Genomic DNA, 20,796 nt, shown 5'->3' with positions numbered 1-20,796 from the left:
TCCAGGCCTGCGGGCCTCAGCAGTTGCAGCACACCGGCTCAGTAGTTGCGGCACACGGGCCCTAGGGTGTGTGGCTTCAGTAGTTGTGGCACACGGGCTCAGTAGTTGTGACTTGTGGGCTCTAGTGCGCAGGCTCAGTAGTTGTGGCTCATGGGCCCAGTTCCTCTGCGGCATGTGGGATCCTCCCAGACCAGGGATCGAACCCATGTCCTCTGCATTGGCAGGCGGATTCTTAACCACTGTGCCACCAGGGAAGTCCTTGTTTATCTTTTCAAAGAACCAGCTGTTAATTTCATTGATATTTTCTATTGTCTTTTTACGCTATTTCATTTATTTGTACTCTGATCTGTTATTTCTTTCCTTCTACTAACTTTGGGCCTCATTTGTTCTTCTTTTTCTAGTTCTTTGAGGTGTATAGTTAGGTTATTTATTTGAAATTTTTTTTTTTTGTTTCTTGATGTAGGCGTTTATTGCTATGCACTTCCCTCTTAGAACTGCTTATCCTGCATCCCACAAGTTTTAGTATGCTGTGTTTCCATTTTCATTTGTCTCAAGGTATTTTTTGATTTATCTTTTGCTTCCTTCATTGACCCATTTGTTGTTTAGTAGCAGATTGTTTAATAATCCACATATTTGTGATTTTTTTCACTTTATTTCTGTAATTTTTAGTTTCGTGCCACTGTGATTGGAAAAGATGCTTGATATGATTTCAGTTTTCTTAAATTTACTGAATCTTGTTTTGTGGTCTATCATATGCTCTAGTGTCGAGAATGTTCCATGTGCACTTGAGAAGAATGTGGATTCTGTTGTTTTGTATGGAATGTTCCATATATATCTGTTAAGTCTATTTGATCTAATGTGTTATTTAAGGCCAGTGTTTCCTTATTGATTTTCTGTCTGGATGATCTGTCCACTGATGTAAGTGAGGTATTAAAATCCCCTACTATTATTGTATCGCTGTCTATTTCTCCCTTTAGGTCTGTTAATATTTGCTTTATGTATTTAGATGTTCTTATGTTGGGTGCATCAATATTTACAAATGTTGTATCCTCTTGTTGAATTGACCCCTTTATTGTTAGGGACTCCTTTTTTTTTATTACAGTCTTCATTTTAAAGTCTATATGTCTGATATAAGTATAGCTACACCAGCTTTCTTTGGGGTTCCAGTTGCATGGAATATCCTTTTCCATTCCTTCAATTTTAGTCTGAGTGACATACGACTTCTAAAATTCTATAATTGTACATGCTAAAGTAAAATTTGATATATATCATATATGAATATCTTGACGTGATATAGAGGCAAAGGGATAGGAAAGAGCTTGTTGCCAACTTCACCTTAGAGTCCTTCCTTTATGGTGGTTCTCTTTCCACCACTATTTGTTTAATAGGCATATTATACTTGTATTTACTACACGAATACATACTTTATTTTAATATAAACTGGATTTCTTTTGCAGGAAGAGGAAGCATCATATTTGTTTTTGTGGTAATGGCTTCAAAAGATCTGACTTTTTAAAAACTTTAATGCTTAACATGTGATTTAATAATCTAATTATCTTTACAATTTTGTATCTGTAATTAGATGTTTTAAATATTTGAAGTATATTCTTGAAGCAATTTGAAGAGAGATATTTTAAAAAGAATGGTATGTGATTTTTGGCACTCAAATGTGCCCAGATGATGGCATTGTTCCATTTATGTGAGGAAACTTCAGTGAGAATTTATGAAAAACATAGGTTTAAGTTTTTTGCTTATCTGTTATGTTAAGTCATGTGTCATGAAGAATTTTTCTATTCACAAAATGTGATGGTATAAGCTTTAATTAATATTTACAGAACACTTATAATCTGGTTACTCACTGTATTGGTATTATGTTTTTCATATCTGATGGATTTAGGAACTGGATTTTAATATCTGAGGATTTTTGTTTCATAGCTTAGTGGTTAAGAGCTCATGACTCCAAATCCTGGCTGGGCCACTTACTCTCTATATAATCTTGGGCAAATTTCTTAACTTCCATTTTGCCAAGGGTTAACAACTCTTATGAGATGTTATCTGGATTAAGTGAGATAAAGGATGGAAGGTGCATTACACAGCCTCTGGCACATAGTAGACTTTTACTTAATGCTAATCATCATTATCATCCTTGCTGGTTTCACTCAACAAGATAGGTCTTCAGACACTTTTAAACTTTAATCTCTAATTTTAGCACTACATTTTTGAACTTATAAAAAGTTAGTTTCTGTATATCACTTCTTATCCATCTTTGAAATGGAAACGTGATGCATTTCTTATAAGGGATCTATGTTTTTTATTTTTTTAAATTTTAATTAATTTATTTACAAACTATCTTTTTTTTTTGAAGATAATTATGTTGCCATCTTGAACAAGGACAACTGCTTTATTTATTTATTTTGCTGCACCACGCAGCTTGCAGGATCTTACTTCCCCAACGAGGGATCAAACCAGGGGCCCACAGCAGTGAAAGCACCAGGTCTTAACCACTGGACTGCCAGGGAATTTCCCAAGGGAATCTATGTTTTTTAAAATGATTTTGTGAGCAGTAATTGATGTTTGCCAATTTTTTTCAAGATGGACAGGATTAAGTGCTATATAATCATTACTGTTGTTATTTATATCAAAGCATAAGGCATTTAAGGAAAAGGACCATAAATTGATCTATCCACACACTAAATGAAATGATCAGTTTTCTTTTGCACTTCATGCTTTTTAAAAATAGTCAGTCTCTTGGTTTATCTTACGTATCTCTTGGTCCAAATAAACATTTAAGGTCATGATCTAGAAAGAAATCATCTGTGAGATTTGAGACTAAAAATCAAGCCTCAAGTGGAAATGATACAAAAATGGAAAGGAATCATAGTGCATCATCATGGGTGGACATTTTTAGGCAGAGACTCATTAGTAATTTTGCTGACTGGCTCAACTTACCAAATTATTCAAGAATCTGGAATAATGGAGGGAAACCAATCAAGCTTGATTGATTAAGGCCAGTTAATCAACCTTCTCCAATTCTACTTCAAAGCCATTTTAATAGAATATTGTTTAAAATTTGATTACCCATAATCTTACCATGCTTTTCAATATTTTAAAATTCAACCAAAATTTGTTGAGTATTAACTAGGAGCAAAGCCTCATTCCCGATGCTATGGGGAAACTGTTATCCTCACAGAGCTTATAGTCTGCTCTCAGGAGGTAACGTGGAAAGAAATACCAGCTGTACAGGGCAGAGTGAAAGAAGTGCTATGAAAAATGTAGTTCCAAAGTGTTGGCAACTATGTGGAAGAGCCATTCATTTTAACTGGAAGGATCTGGGAAGGCTTTTAATTAAAAGGTGACATTCAAACCAAGCCTTAAAGGCGGAATAGACTTTGAGGCAAAGGATTGTTCTGTAGGTATTTTAGGCCATGAAAACCATGTCAGTAAAGGTGAAAAGAGGTGAAAGCAAGTATATATATAGGAAGCAGCATGCAGTGCCCAGTGCCTGAAGCAAGGGACTCGTGGCTTGGTGTGGAGAGTCAAAGACAGAAAAGGCGGTTTGGAAACAAATCTTAAAAGGACTTTGAATCATGTTATGGAGTTGAGTTTCATTCAGTAGACAGTGGGAAGCTAGTGAACATTTTGGGGGAGGGGAGGAATTTTATCTGACCCATGTTCTTTCTGGTATTATTACTTGCAAAGAATTAGGGAGATGAGAGATTCTAGGCAAGGAAACCAGATATAATAACCAAAAATTCCAAGTTATTGGGAATATTATCTGCCAGGCATTGATAGACTAATTATTGTATTAACTAATATGATTATTATAATATACTAACATATTAATGATATAGGTGCTTTGTAGGATTTACTTAATTTTTACAAGCACCCTGGCATGTGAGAAATATAATCTTTATTTTAGAGATGAAGACATGGGAGGGTTAGAAAGATTAATTGCTCAAGGTCATATAGGTCATAGGTAGTGGGGCTTGAAGTGAGGTGATGGAAAAAAATTTGATTCAGAGCAACTGAGTGTGGGAGGTGAGAGAGACAGAGTGAGAAATTGAAGATGATTCCTACTTGGGTACCTTTAATGAAGGTATGAAACATAGTCAAATAAGTTTGGGATAAGTAAATAAGGAATTCTGCTTTGAAAGATTGGATTTGAGATGTGGGCAGGACAAGCCAGGTAGAAATGTGGAGCTGGTTATTGGAAATAGAAACGTGAAGGTGAAGCAGTCTGGGAGTAATCAGAACATTGGTGAGAGGGACAGCCTTGGGAGAAGGTATAGAACAGGAGAGGCTGAAGAGAGTGACGTCCATCTAAGAATGGAGAGGGGAGCTGGAGAAGGAATTATCAGAAAGGTTTGGAGAAACCAGAATGTGAAAGAGTAGTGAACAAGCAGTCAGGGGTGGGGGGAACTTCAGAAATCATGGGTGGTAAGCAGGTCATTTATTGCTCACCAGAGAGGGAAGAGTGTGGGGATTCTTGCTTTATTTGGGAAGTAGAAGTCCATGGGTAGTTTATAAAAAACCAAAACCAAAAACAATTTTAGTGGAATGATCAGGAATTGAGTGTCAGGGGCTGAGGAAGGAGTGGGTAGTAAGGAAATCTGATGGGCTACAAGGGATCGAGGGACTGTTTTAAAATTAGGATGCGGGGAGTCCTTAAGCTAAGGGAAAAGGACAGTGGAGAGATTTCTAAAAGAGTGGAGGATAACTTATTGACTTTAGTTCCAAAATGAAATCAAAAGATGACCAGAGGACAGACAGAGACTCTGGCAAAGGAAAAGAATAAGGCTTTCCCCGCCCCCCATGACAGAAGAGGAATGAGAAGAGAAAAAAATGGGTGGTTATACCAAGAAAAAGTGAGACCTAATGGAGAAAAGCTGAGAAAATTATTTTCTGAAAATCTATTTCTCAGAGAGGCCTTATTGGCCTTCTACGATATGTTTTGTATTTCCAAAGAGCCCTGTACTTATCCTTTAAAACATTCATCACACTTACAATTACTTGCTCAGCATCTGGTTCCACCACTAGATTTCAGTCTACTCTTTTAAGATGTCAGTCGGCATGTCTGTCTTGTTCCCTGCTGAACCTCCAGTGTATAGAAAAAACTGTATGCCTGGTGCATAGTAAATGCTCAAAAGAGATTTGATGCGTTAATACTGGATGATGCCATAGATTCTGTTTCTCTCTCTCTCTCTCTCTCAGCAGTGCTGAAAAACGCCTGACACACAATAAACACTTGACAGATACTTGCTAAATGAATGATTCTTCTCACTGAAATAGGAAGTAAGTTCATTAATTGAGATAATAATAATTAAAACATTTTGAGTTCTCCCTGTGTGCTAGACACTAGATTAAGTAACAAAGAAACCACAGAGTTTCAGTGGTTTACATAATAAAAGTTTCTTTCTTACTCAGTAACACTACACAATGGCTGCTCCTGATGGGCAGGCAGCTCTCCTCCTTTTAGAGACCCAGGCTCCTTCCATCTTCCAGCTCCACCATCTCTTAGGCCTTTGCCTGCAAACTGGGGAAGAGGATGAGAATGTGGGTGTACAGAGATGCAAGTAGTTAGCAAGCCACTTTCTGGGGACAGAAATGGGAACATGAATTTTGATGGACACTTAGCCATCTCTTCCACACATTTTTTTTTTTTTTTACCATTTACAATAGCCCAATGAAGGAGGTACCATTATTATCTCCATTTTACAGATAAGACTACTGAGGCTTAGACCTGCCCCAAAACAATAAGGTTCTAATCTGAGATTCAAACTCATGTCCCTCTGACTCAATAGCCCATTCTAAACCATTAGACCTTTGTTTCTCAAGTGGAAGTGATTTTGTTCCCAAGGTACAAGGGGACATTTGGCAATGTCTGTAGACTTTTTTTTGTGGGGTGGCGTGGGAGGTGGGTAGGTATTACTGGCATCTAGTTGGTAGAAGCCAGGTATGCTGCTCAGTATCTTAGACTGTATAGGACCTCCCACACTCCCAGCATACACACACAAAACCAAAAGTTATTAGGCCCCAAATGTCACTAGTGCCAAGGTTGAGAAATTCAGCACCAGACTGTATACTACCCATGATGGTAGAAGGTCAAGTATAGGTGAGACATGATTGAAAAAATTAGGAACAGTTGCTGTGAGGAATAAGCTACAGTTCATTATGAAAGGATATGAAGGATTGGCAAAGAGCAGAAAGGTGCTGGTGGTTGTCAAATGCAGAAGAAGGTAAGTGGCTCTATTATTTTTCTATCAGCCACTTGGCATTTCTGGGACTTGATAGTACTTTTAAAGAAGTAAGTGATCTGTACTTTACTGGGTGAAAAGATTACCTTTTAAACCATTTTATTTCTGAACTCAGGGAGACCAGACTCGTCCTTTTATCACATCCAGTCCTACAAATGGGGCTAAATCCACTGCAGAAGGCTGGCTCTCTGAAAACCCATATGACCCGAATTATGGTGACGTACATTTTTATGACTATGTTGGTGATTGCTGGAATTGGAAAATTTTCCCCAAAGCTCGATTTGTATCTGAATATGGATATCAGTCCTGGCCTTCCTTCAGTACATTAGAAAAGGTAAGCCATCTTTGATTTCCCAGTGATTCAGAATGGTAGGCCATGGGTGTATGTCACTTCCTTAACAGTGGTTCAGAAAGTCAAATGAAATCTACTTCTTATTTAAATGGAAGTGTAGGAAGAAGATAATAGAAAATAACTTTTTATCCTTAACCTTTGGGGTACTAAACTCTTGTAGTCATCATTTTGGGGATTATAACTTTTCTATATTGCTTTTAATTATGTTCCTTCAAGAGTATTCAAAAATTAAATGGAAGCCAGCGATTACTGAAGCCTGAGTTATTATCACATGTGAAAATTACTCTCACTTGCTACTTTCTATGTGTCCTGCAACTGTTTTATTACTTACAGATATTCAGAACTGGATAGTTTGCTCCAATAAGAGAAATGAATGTGATAAATAAACCTTTGTCTGACGTTATCATGTCACATCATTCCTTTTATTTTCTCCCCTCTTCTTCCTCCTCCTCTTCCATTTTCTTCTGCTCTTCCTCTTCCTTTTTCTTCATGTTGGTGTATTTGATTTTCAGTATGGCACTTCACTTTCTCTATTCCTAAAGATTCCATTTTGTAGATGGATTCTGTTTCAGACTTGTGTTCTCTTTTTTAACAGCTTTATGGAGACATAACTCACTGGCCATACAGTGTACTCATTTAATGTGTACAGTTTAATGGTTTTCAGTATATTCCCAGAGTTGTGCAGCCATCACCATGATCTAATTTTAGAATATTTACATCACCTCAAAGAAACTCTGTACCCTCTGTATTAGCAGTCACTCCCAGCTCTCTCTGTCCCTCCCATCCCAGATCTAGGCACCACTAATCTGCTTTGTGTGTCTGTATTTTTGCCTGTTCTGTACATTTCTTATAATTGGGATCATAACATATGTGATCTTTTGAGACTGGCTTCTTTCACCCAGCATAAAGGTCTCAAAGGTCATCCATGTTGTATCATGTATTAGTATGTCTTTCTTTTATATTGCTGAATAATATTCCATTGAATGGATAAAGCACATTTTGTTTATGCGTTCTTCAGTCGATATACATTTGTGTTATTCCCCATTTTTGGCTATTATGAATAATGCTGCTATTAACATTTGTGTACATGTTTTTGTGTGAACATATGTTTTCCATTCTATTAAGTATATACCTAGGAGTGGAATTGCTGGGTCATGTGGTAACTCTATGTTTAATATTCCAAGGAATTGCCAAACTGTTTTCCATAGTGACTGCACCATTTTACATTCCCACCAGCAATGTACGAGGGTTTCAGTTTCTCCACATCCTCGTCAACACTTGTTATTCCCCATTTTTGTTTTTTTTTTACATTTCCCTGGAAATTTACATTTACAGGAAATTTGTATTTATTTGATGGCCAATCATGTTGAACATCTTTTTATGTGCTTGTTGGCTCTTTATATATCTTCCTTGGATAAATAAAAAGTAGGCAAAAATCCTTTCCCTACTTTTTAATTAGATGGTCTTTTTATTATCGGGTTGTAAGAGTTTATTGTAAGAGCTTACAAAAAACATACCATCTATATGTACATGATATAGATGGTATTTTTTTAATAGCTATATGATTTGCAAACATTTTCTCCCTATTAGTGGGTTGTCTTTTTACTTACATGATAGTGTCATTTAAAGCACAAAATTTTATTTATTTATTTATTTAAAAATATTTATTTATTTGGCTGTGTCGGGTCTTAGTTGCGGCATGTGGGCTCCTTAGTTGCGGCAGGCGGACTCCTTAGTGTGGCCCGTGGGCTTCTTATTTGTGGCATGCAAACTCTTAGTTGTGGCATGCATGTGGGATCTAGTTCCCTGACCAGGGATCAAACCTGGGCCCCCTGCATTGCGAGCATGGAGACTTAACCGCTGTGCCACCAGGGAAGTCCCAAAAGTACAAAATTTAAAATTTTGAAGTCCTACTTATCAATCTTCTCTTTTATTGCTTGTGCTTTGGTGTTGTATCTGAGAAGCCATTGCCTAACTTAAGATCACAAAAGTTTACTCCTGTGCTGTCTTTTAGTTTTAGCTCTTACATGGTCTATTTTGAGTTAATTATTTTGTATGGTGTGAGGTAGATGTCCAATTTTGGACAGCCAATTGTCCCAACACCATTTTTGAAAACATTATTCTTTCCCTAATTGAATTCTCTTGACCCTTTTGTCAAAAATCAGTTGACCATAAATGTTAATGTTTATTTCTGGATTCTCAATTCTGTTCCATTGTGTATGTCTATTTTATACTAGTATCCACTGTCATCATTATTATACTGTTGTAGTAAGTTTTGAAAGCTGGAAGTGTCAGTTCTCCAACTTTGTTCTTCTTTTCAAGATTGTTTTGACTGTTTTGGGTGCCTTGCATTTCCATATGAATTTTAGGATCACCTTACTAGTTTCTGTAAAAAAGTCAGCTGGGATTTTGATGGGGATTGTGCTGAATCTGTAGATCAGTTTGCAAAGAGTTGCCATCTTAACAATATTAAGTCTTCTGATTCATGAACATGTGATGTCATCTTTAATTTCTTTCAGTACTATTTTGTAGTTTTCAGTGTATAAGTTATGTACTTCTTTGGTTAAATTTATTCTTTAGTATTTTTTGGTGCTATTGTAAATGGAATTATTTTCTTAATTTTATTTTCAGATTGTTTATTGCTAGTGTCTAAATATACAATTGATTTTTGTATATTGAACTTATATTCTGCGACCTTGTAGAACTCATTTATTAGCTCTAATGGTTTTTTGTTTTTTGGGGTATGTGTGTGTGAATTCTTTATGTATAAGAGCATGTCATCTGCAGATAGAGGTAACTTTACTTTTTCCTTTCCAATCTAGATGCCTTTTGTTTACTTTTCTTGCCTAATTGCCCTGGTTAGAACCTCCAGTACAGCGTAGAAGTGGTGAGAATAGACAACCTTTTCTCACTCCTTTTCTTAGGGAGATTCCTTTTTTTAGGGAAAAAGCCTTTTTATCATTTAGTATGATATTAACTGTAGGTTTTTCATAGATGCCCTTTTATTCCTAGTTTGTTGCCTGCTTGTATCATAAAAGGGTGTTGGATTTTGTCAAATGCTTTTTCTTCATCTATTGAAATAATCATGTAGTTTTCCCCCTTCTGCATCACTTGTGTGAAGTAACCACAAAAAAAGTTTTAAGAGAATTTAAAAGTCTTCCTCAATCTCACCACCTGAACACAACTATACTTCTACATTGAAGTTATATTGTATTTTTAACTTTAATAAATAATGCCATAACCTTAGTTCTACCCCTTGTTTTTTTATTACTCCCATATTGTGGGCCCAATCTTTTGGGAACACTGTTGTTTCAAAGTGAAAGAAGATGCAGTTCAGTATCCTGACACAGGTAGGAGCAAGTGCTGAGAATGGAAAAGAAGGAATGAAAGAAGCAAAAATATTTACTGAGCAGATATTCTGTTACCAGGTACATCATTTAACAATAATCCAGCCCTGAGGCCCAGAGGGAAATCAAGGCACTGTATAGTGAGAGTTCTGTCAATGTCCCCAGATTGTAAGTAGCATATCTGTATTCAGGCTTATTGTCTGACTCCAGAATTGATCTATTTTCTTTTCACTACATTTCAGGAAGATGAGTGTTAGGAATTGCTAAACCTTTTTTAAAAAATCTATAAGCATTTCTATTCACCTCTCGAAAGTAATGGAATTCCCATGTTTTTGTGAAATGCCTGATGACATTCAAAGATACTAAACACTATATTTTAAAATAGGGAAAGATAAAGATAAGTCCTGTTTATTATGAACCCTTGATTTGATTGTTGCCTCTTTTCGAACTGCATTGCTTAGTTGAGAATTTGAGTAGGTGTTGGGAAAAGAAAACTTTACGTAAAATCTTCACTCTTATTTAGAGCTTTTTTTTTCATGCATTCAACAAATATATTAAAATGTCTTTCTCTGGTTGGGATACATTACTTCGTCGTAAAATAATCATATTTTCAACAGGTGATCATCAATATACAGCAATAGAAAGACTGGGTTTTGGAATAAACAGATCAGGATTTGAACACTAGAACTTCCACACGCTAGCTATATTGCCTTGAAAAGATTATTCATTCTTTTTGAATTTCAGTGTTCTCATCTGTAAATTGGGGTTAATAGTAGTAGATACTTCAAGGAGTGTTTATGGACGTGTGTGCACATGCAGGTATGCATGTGTGCATGTGATGGTGTGTAAACATTAAGTTAATTAATACGTTGAAACACTTAGCACAGTTCTTGACACATAGTGATGAGCCCATAAAATGTAAGCTATTGTTACTATTAATATAGGCAATGCTAGTCATATGGTTTATACGAAGCTAGACTGCACTAATTAGCTTTAGATCTTGGGCAAATTACTTAACCTTTCTGTGCCTGGTTTTCTCATCTGTAAAATAGGGTGATAATAGTACCCACTCATGGGGTTGTTATGATGATTAAAGAAGTTAATATTCTTAAAGCAATTAGAGCCTTATCTGACACTTTCTAATTCCTTCTGGTAGCATTGTTATAGCTGAAATTTACAAGAATTTCAAACCGTAGCTATCAGAAGGTAGAAAGCTTCCCACATAACATATCAGGTTTATGATTATGGGATACATTCAAATTATTAGCAGCCAGAGGGCTGAGAGGCCAGGAGATGTGTTTCAGATTTTGAAAAGGAAGAAGTGTAGAAAGAAGGGAAGACTATTGGTAAAGGTTTGCACATCTCGAACGTGTACAAGATGACTGTAAATACTATACCTCTGTTTCAAATAAATAATAGAAGTGATTAGTGTTCTCTAAACTGCCTGGTGGTAACATTTTCAAAAAATAAATACAATTAGGAAAAACCACCACATTAAATATGGCTAAGGTATGTTGCTTATATTTTGGTATAAATCAATTCCTAAAGAATAACTTTTTCCTTTTAAGGTGATTGGTCTGTGCATTGCATGATTACTGAGAATTCTAAGTCATATTTTATGAACAGGGATTATTAAGCTTTCTAATTTTCAGGTTTTTTTGAGGGTGGAGTGGAATATGTTTTTTCAAAGTCTCTGTGTAACTTGGCTTAAAACTCTGATATTTTCAGATGTAGCCAACAATTGTCTTATAGCTTTGTCAGATGCTAACAGTTCATTAAATCATAGGGCCTATAAGCCAGAATTATTGCTTTTTTTTTTTTCTCCTGTAGAAGGTACACTACTAACCTGTGTGGTATTTGTTTTTATTTATTTATTTATTTATATTTTTGTTTTTTGTTTTTATTTTTTACTTGACCTGATGATAGCTTCTCAAAGGAAAAGAAAGATTCTGTAAGTTAAAAAAAAAAAAAAGATTTATTATTAGGGGAAAGAAGTATCATTGTTTGGTTTGAATCTTCAACTGTATCAAAATTAAACATGTGTATATATCAAATATATTTAGTAATCACTGAGAAGCAAATGAGCAAGTGCTAAGCATTTGCTGTTTTACTAGTGATATTTTATTACTGTTAAAGAATTGACAGTTTTAAAAGAATGTTGATTTCAGTTCATTATTCAGTTTTGACAGTTTATTTACTTCGATAAAATGACCTTTTAAAATACACATAACAAATATTTAAAAAAACAAGAAAAATGTTTTGATGAGACAAGACTTTTGATGGCAATACCAAAATGTAACTTTCTAGGTTTGAATAAGGCTCATCTTTCACTAATAACAAGTATGATGGCAAAAACATGTGTGAAATTAGAGTCACAAGAAACCTCGAGCTCTTTTCCAGTGTGTAGTACTTTTCAAGTTTGTCAGGAGTATGGAGAAAAGTAGTTTCACTCCTAACTTTCCAATTTGAACCTCTTATTCTTTACTTGAAAGGTTTCATCTAAAGAGGACTGGTCTTATGAAAGCAAATTTGCACATCATAGACAACATTTCACAGATGGTAACTATAAAATGCTTCACCAGGCTGAGCTTCACTTCAAACTCCCCCAAAGTGCAGATCAATTACGCAAGTTCAAAGACACTATTTATCTTACTCAGGTAAGCCATTTTTATTCTGGGCTTCAACAGCTACCTGCAGTTAACATAAAAGAGATCCTGTAGATTTTATAAGCCTTTTGTGGTGAAAAATATTCAGATTTTCATTTTGCTGATTAAAAAAAATTATCTGCTTCAAAATGGGTATTTGATGACATGTAGGACTTGAAATAGTTAATTTTTGGCATTTGTCTCTCTTACAAGAACAGCTCACAAAGTTCTACAACAAATTGTGCATTAAAATCTTCCCTAGCTCAAGATTACTATCAAGGTTCAGTAATTAAGTCAGTAGCATTTGCCAAGGAAAAAATGGGACAATGGAACACAATAGAGTCCAGAAACAGACTCATGTATGATATAGTCACCTGATTTATGGTCACAATGCCACTGCAATCCCGTGGGAAAAGATAGTCTTATCAATAAACAGTACTGTATCAAGTGGGTATCTTTATGGGAAATAAATGAACTGTGACTCCATATACAAAAATTAATTTGATTAGTGATCAAACACTCAATTGGGAAAGGTAGTACGATAAAGTTTCTAGGAGAAAACATAGGAGAATAGCTTCATGACCTTGGCATACACAAACGATTTCTTAAACAGAACATAAAAAATACAGACTATGAAAGAAAATAATGATAAATTGGACTTCATTAAAATTATAGACTTTTGTATATCAAAGGCACCATTAAGAGAGAGAAAATGCAAGCCACAGATTGGGGAACAATATTTGTAGTACATATGTCTGACAAAAGATTTGTATTTAGAATAAAGAACTTCTGTAAAGCAATAAGAAAAAAGACAGATAACCTGTTAAAAAATGGACAAAAACCTTGAACAGGCACTTCATCAGAGAAGATAACCAGATGGTCAGGAAGTATATGCAAATATGCTCAATTTCATTCTTAATCCAGGAAATGCAAATTACAGCCATGCCAGGATACTCCTACACACTATGTACACAATGTAATTTTAGCAGAATGGCTAAAATTAGAAAGATTGACAATACCAACTGTTGGTGAGGAGGTGGGACAGCTGGGACTTTTAGACATTGTTAGTAGGAGTGGAAATTTGTTTAAACAGTTTGGAAAATCTTATGGCAGTTTCTACCCAAGTTAAACATTTGCTTTCTTCATGAATCAGCATTTCTACTCTTAGCTAGGTACCCAAGAAAAAGGAGTGCATACGTCTGCCAACAGACGCCTAAAATAATGTTCATTGCAGCTTTACTCATAATAGACCCAAACTGGAAACCACCTAAATGTTCTTTAACAGAAGAATTTACAAACAAATTGTGGAATATTTATACAGTGGAATACTCCACAACAATAAAAAAGAATGAGCTACTGCTCTCAGCTTCAGCCTTGATGAATCGTATAGACATTATGTTGAGCAAAAGAAACATTGTAGTTTCACTATAGACAAAATGAATCAAGATGATGTAGAACAAGTTAATGGTAACCACTCTTGTGGAGGAAGATGGTGCATTATGATTAGGAAAGGGTAGGGGGAAACTCTGGCCTGCTAAAAAAGTTTTGTATCTTGATCTGGGTACTGGTTACGTGGGTGTATACATATGTTAAAATTCACTGAGTTGTACACTTAAGATCTGTTCATATTATATTGTGTACCTTACTAGATTATTTTTAAACAGCTCTACTGAGATATAATTGACATACCATAAAATTCACTTGTTTTAAGTGTACAATCAAGTGGTTTTTAGTATATTTATTGAGTCATGCGACCATCACCATAATACAACTTTAGAACATTTCTGACACTCCAAAAAGATCCCTCTTGCCCATTTAAAAAAAATAAATTTATTTATTTATTTATTTATTAATGTTTAAATTTTTGGCTGCATTGGGTCTTCGTTGCTGCACACGGGCTTTCTCTAGTTGCGGCGAGCGGGGGCTACTCTTCATTGCAGTGCACAGGTTTCTCATTGCGGTGGCTTCTCTTGTTGCGGAGCACGGGTTCTAGGCAGATGGGCTTCATTAGTTGTGGCGCACAGGATCAGTAGTTGTGGTGCATAGGCTCAGTAGTTGTGGTGCACGGGCTTAGTTGCTCTGCGGCATGTGGGATCTTCCCGGACCAGGGCTCAAGCCTGTGTCCCCTGCATTGGCAGGCGGATTCTTAACCACTGCGTGACCAGGGAAGTCCCCCCTCTTGCCCATTTATAATCACTCTCCTTTCTCACTTTCAGTCCCAGGCAAACATTAATTTGCTTTCTGTTTCTGTAGATTTTACTTTTCTCAACATTTCATATAACTGGAATCATATAATATGTGATCTTTGGTATGTGGCTTCTTTCACCAAGCATAATGCTTTTGAAGTTCTTCCATGTTATAGCCATATATCTGTGCTTCATTTCTCTTTCTTGCTAAATAACATTCTGTTGTATGGATATATCATGTTTTACTTATCTATTCATCAGTTGATGGACATTTGGATTATTTCCAATTTTTGACTATTATGAATAACACTGCTATGAGTATTTGCAAACACATCTTTGTACCTATATTTTCATTCTTCTTGCGTAGAAATATATGAGTGAAATTGCTGAGCTATGTGATAAATTTATGTTTAACTTTTAAAGAAAATATTGACCTGAATTTTGGATAATATTTTTATCTTAATGTTTACAATTTATATATTTTTTCAGACATGACCAATTTATTGAGAAAATTCAAATTTCAGTTTGGCGAAGTATAACCAGGGGCAGAATTTGGGATAATCATTTCATTGGCGGCAACTACATTTTCTAGAGCTAATTGGCCATGGGGTAGTATCTGAAGTAAAGAAAACAAAACTTTAAAAAATAATTTAAATTATTGGGTGGGTGATAAACATACATATTTGCAGAGGAAACCAAACAAACAACCAGCTTACACAACTGAGGCATGAGAAATGGTGATGCTAGTAGAAACCCTTTATTCCATTTAGTTTGACAGACATTAAACACCTAATTTGTTCCAGACAGTGGGCTAGCTGCCAGGGTTGAGGTGGAAACACAAAAATCACCAAGACATCATCCCTGTCCTTAAGAAGTTTACAACAGCACATGTAAAAATGAGGGCTACTGGTGAAGTGCCAAAAAACTGCTCAAAAAACCTGGAGGGAGGAGAGTTTACCTTTACTTCTCAGTAGAGGTTGAGGTCGGGACCCTCTTAAATTAGGTGGTGTGGGTGAGGCAGGGATAGCATGCCGCCGGGTAAAGAAAACTCTGGTGTCAAAGCATGTCTTGGCAACAGGAAATGGTCTAGTTCCTCCACAGCCTTCAGTGTGTGAGAGGGGAAGGGATATTCAAAGGTATTTAGTTTTATTTGAATCCCTCTCATCATTAGCCCACTATAAGAGATTGACAAGGAAGTGAAAAATGATTAAAAAAACCCACACATCCAAGTTTGAAGAGGCAGGGACATAGACGGGAAATACCATTTCATAGTTTTAGTGTAAACTCAACTGCTTGTGTATATCCATTTAGTAGCTTAAGTAAAACCATCAAAAGGGAAAAAAAACTCCACTGGCAGCACCACGGTTCATCATGGCAGAACATGGTCTCTCCTGTTAGACTATAAAGCTAGCTTTGGCTACTGCCAATGGTGGATGTAAGGACACGATGGAAATTAAGTTCACTTTTAGTTTACAAACTAAAGTCTGTAAACATTTCCACCTTAACTGAACATAGATGACAAAGAAGGCTTAGAAGAGAGAATTTGGGGAGAGAGATGAAGTCTTTGTAGGCTAACTGAACTAAAAATGACTTGGGATGCTGTATCTCCTATTTCAAAAATACAGGGTGAGCAAGTCTGAATAATAGTTTTCTATGTGTATAACATACACCTCAAAAAAGAATTCTAACACAACATACTACTAATCAAACATCACACGTTCTGCTTTTGCAATTTACACAAATTCCTGAATTTTAATACTTTAGGGAACCTTTACAAACACAACATACAACAAGTTGTAATATTATGCATCACCCTTAACTTCGGAAAGTTTGGCTTATATTATTTTATCTCAAAGGAAAACTAATGTTTATAAATGTCATTTTCCTATGGAATTAATTCATCACCCATTTTAAAAACTAATTTTTAGAAAAGAAGCTTCCCTGTAAAGTAAATTGGAATGCAAACACCTGCCAGGCTTTGATGAAATAAAAACAAACAACTTATATGACCAGCACCTCATAAAACCAAAATCTCCTTTTGAAGCACAAAGTTCAGTTCTTCTTGCCCTCTTAGTAAACGCTAATCCGAACCCTCCCCGATCTAGGAACTGTTCTGGTTTGTTATGTCATCACATACATACAGTATTTTTTAACATTAAGAAATTCTTGACATGGTACCATAAATAAATAGCTAGTGTTTTAAAACCAAAGTGACTCAGAGTACTAGAACAGATATAATAGCACACTAAAATGGTTTAAAAGTAAAATTAAAAAAAAATAAGAAATCTATCATGCTTATTAATTCAAATTAAAAACCAAAGATGAAGTATCATTTCAGACCTATATACATCAAGATGCCAGTTCTTATAAAAATGTACTTTAGTTGTAAATGCTAGATATGTAAAAATAAAACAAAAATTTTTAATAGATAGGGAAAACAGTAACTTTTGCCATTAAAATTTAAGTTCTTTTAATGTTTTTAATATCGGAGTTGGGGAAAATTCATTAAAGTTAAATAAAATTAATAATAAAATTATTTTTATATTTTTATTATATTTCATGAACCTGTGAATACACCTACGTTAAGACTATTTGAGAACCACTGCTTATTTGTCTGATATTTTTGCTATACTTGTTTCAAGTTCTGAGAGAGAAGGTAAAAGCCTATTCCCAATCATATCTGCAGTAATGTGTTAAACATCACATTTTAATTTTTGCATCTTAGCATCTAAGAATGTACCAGTTTTTATACAAACTCATGCTCACTCTCATCAGTTTTCTCCTGTATGAAAACACAAAACCCTGGATGGAAGTTGAAACAGAAAACTGTCAGCCAAAAGACTCTTTTTTTGGAAGGTGATAAACTGATGAAGAGAATTTTAAGTTTTCAACTATAATATTATCAATTCAGGAAGTTTTTCCTATGTAATGTGTAATTTATAAACTTACCTCATAGAATACAAGTTTAAGGATTCTGCTGATATCTGTTCCTTTTAAAGTGTTGCAGTTCATCCTTATTAGTTTTCTGTAGCCAATATTCTATAAAAGTGTCTCAGTTTTGATATATGAAATAGGATGATCCTTATTTGCACACACGTGTGCATGTGTGAACCTTTTCAGCTGTTGTTTTTCATGCTGGCTTTCCTCCTCCCAGCTGTTCGTTTTATTACCGTTACTTTATTCTACTTCCCCAAACCGCATTCAAAGAACTAACAGAAATAATTGTTCTTTCTGAACTCACGAGCATCAGAGGTACACAGTCAGGAGCTGGTGTAGAAGTGGGATTATTTATTGGCGGTTTTTGTTGGTGATGGCTTTTGTCTGATCCTTTAAGCACAAGCGTCCTATCAGGCATTGGCTGGGAATTGGACTTGTCCTTGTTGGTTCTACCTTGGGACTTTTTGATATACTAGATGGGATCTGAGATGAAAGAAATCAGAAATATGATTTTTTTTGTTGTTTGTTTTCAGTGTTGGACTTTCTTGACTGAGTACAGACAGGAAATGTTAGGGTAACAAGTTTTTTTCCCCTTACTACTTTGATATTAGTATCATCTTTAACCTGTGTATAAGAAGTAAAACCTTTCTTTGGTCCATTTTCTCTGTTCCCACTCCCACCCCTGATCTTGTTCTCATAATCTGTCATACTGCTTTGAAGAACTTGCCTGTGTGCCACTTTTTAAGACATTCTGTTAAGCAATTTATTTTGTGTGCAACTTTCAGAAAAATCTTGGCAGAGAAAGCTGTGCAGTAAGTTTCTTTACATTTAGATCCTTCCCTAGCTTCTCTTTATCTTACAACCACAAAGGTATCCCTTAGGCTCTTACCTCTTTAATTCGTCTAATATTCCAAAATAATCTTGCCCCACCTTTCATTCTCCTACTTTAACCTGTTGTATTGTATTCCAAATAACCTACATACCTAGGCACACTCCCTTAAGCTGTGTCACAAAGACCTCGCTGCTTAGTTTGAGGACTGTCTACACTAACAAATCCGTTAGATGACTTACTCGGCCACCGTAGCCTCTTGCCAGCGTCCTAGAGAGGAAGCTGGGCTATGGACAGTCTTTACTAACCCCTTAGCTTATAGCCCCCTCTAGTGCTTTCATTTATTCTTCACATATTTGTTGAGCATGTAATGAGGGCTAGAAGTTTGGGGATGTCCTTGAGAGACTCAGAGTCTTTCGGGATCCATTTTATCTACCCATGTTGCAAGTTACTTGATCATAAGAACTAAGAAAAAAAAGCAGGCTATGCTGTAGGCTCAGGTGTTGATGATACCTGCTACCCTGGAACAGTGTCTTGTTTGGTAAGCAGCACTGAGATGTGATGGGGATCCAGGCCATGCTGAGCTTTTTAAGTTGGGGGTAGGGTGGGTAAAGGAGGGGAATGAAGGTAAGATTAGTAACATAGTATATTATACACTAGTGTATTATATTTACATGCATCACGTAATTTAACAGTCAGGCAGACAATTAGCATTCTTTGCGTGTCTACTCAAACACCTGGGCCTGGGGCAGGAAGGTGCCTTGTATACCTTCTCATGTAATCTAACATCTCTAGACATCTCTGTTACTATTTCCATTTTATACATGAGGAAACAGAGGCTCAGAAAGGTTAAGTATTTTTCCCAAGTTCTCAGGGCAATGAATGGAGCAGGTTTCTGCTTTTTAAACTATAATATTAAATCTCTTCACAATTGAGATAAGGGAAATTCTATAACTACTGAGGTGGTTGGTTGAATTATAACATCAATTTTCAGCAGTTAAGTAAAGCAGACTTCAGAAATTTGGCACAATAGAGAATATGAACAAAGCCAAAAGTTAATTCTTCGAAAAGATCAACAAAATTGAAAAACATTTAGCTAGCTTGGCCAAGAAAATGAGAGAGAAGACTCAATTTACTAAATCAGGAATGAAAGAGGGAACATTACTATTGACCTTACAGAAATAAAAAGGGTGATAAGGGAATACTGTAAACAATTCTGTGACAGGTGATATATCCTAAATGAAATGGACAAATTCCTAGAAAGACACAAACTATGAAACCTGACTCAAGAAGAAATAGACAATATGAATAGACCTTTAACAACTAAAGAGATTGAGTTAGTAATTCAAAAACTTCTCTCAAAGATGGCTTCACTAGTGAATTCTAAAAAACATTTAAGGAAGAATTAACACAATCCATCACAAACTCTTCAAAAAAATAGAAGAGGCAAAATTGCTTCCTAACTCATTCTGTGAAGGCACTGTTGTCCTGATACTAAAACTGGACAAAGACATATCAAGAAAAGTACACTACAGACCAATATCCCTTACGAATATAGACAGAAGAAAGTCTTCAGAGAAATAATAATCCAAATCCAGCAGCATATAAAAAGGTTTATATATCACAGTCAAGTGGGATTTATCTCAGGAATGCAGGGCTGGTTCAACATATGACTGTCAATCAATGTAATACACCATATTAATAGAATAAAGGAAAAACAACTACATGATAATCTCAATAGATGAAGAAAAAGCACTAGCCAAAATCCAACACCCTTTCATGATAAAAAAATTCAACAAACTAGGAATAGAAAGGAGCTTCCTTGACCTGAAAGAGAGCATCTGTGAAGAACCCATAGCTAATATCATATTTAATAGTGAAAGAAAGAGAGCTTTCCCCCTAAGATCAGGAAGAAGACAACGATGCCTGCTCTTGTCACTTCTATTCAACATTGTACTGGAGATTCTAGTCAGCACAATTAGGCAAGAAAATGAAATAAAAGACATCCAGATTGGAAAGAAAGAAGTAAAACTATATCTGCTGATGAATGATCTTATATATAGAAAACCATAAAAAATCTACCTAAAAACCTATTAGAACTAATAAATTAATTCAGCAACTTTGCTAAAATCCTATTGATATAGGATCAATATACAAATATCAGTTGCATTTTAAGCAATAAAAAGTTTGAAAATGAAATTAAGTAAACAATAGTATCAGAAAGTATATAATACTTTGGAACATAT

At 35.5% G+C, this 20,796-nt stretch overlaps 1 protein-coding gene across 2 annotated transcripts in view; it reads left to right on the top strand.

The window, feature by feature from the left end:
• MANBA (mannosidase beta) overlaps positions 1-20,796 on the top strand; it is a 119,733-nt gene that overhangs the window by 74,816 nt on the left and 24,121 nt on the right. For both annotated transcript variants that reach the window (XM_068542513.1, XM_068542514.1), the window contains exons 12-13: positions 6,370-6,588; positions 12,446-12,610. In XM_068542513.1, coding sequence (XP_068398614.1) covers positions 6,370-6,588; positions 12,446-12,610 — 384 coding nt within the window. The remainder of the gene's footprint in view (positions 1-6,369; positions 6,589-12,445; positions 12,611-20,796) is intronic.

This window comes from Eschrichtius robustus, chromosome 4, assembly GCF_028021215.1.
Source record: "Eschrichtius robustus isolate mEscRob2 chromosome 4, mEscRob2.pri, whole genome shotgun sequence".
Classification (NCBI taxonomy): domain Eukaryota; kingdom Metazoa; phylum Chordata; class Mammalia; order Artiodactyla; family Eschrichtiidae; genus Eschrichtius; species Eschrichtius robustus.
This window is presented reverse-complemented; position numbering and strand designations above follow the sequence as displayed.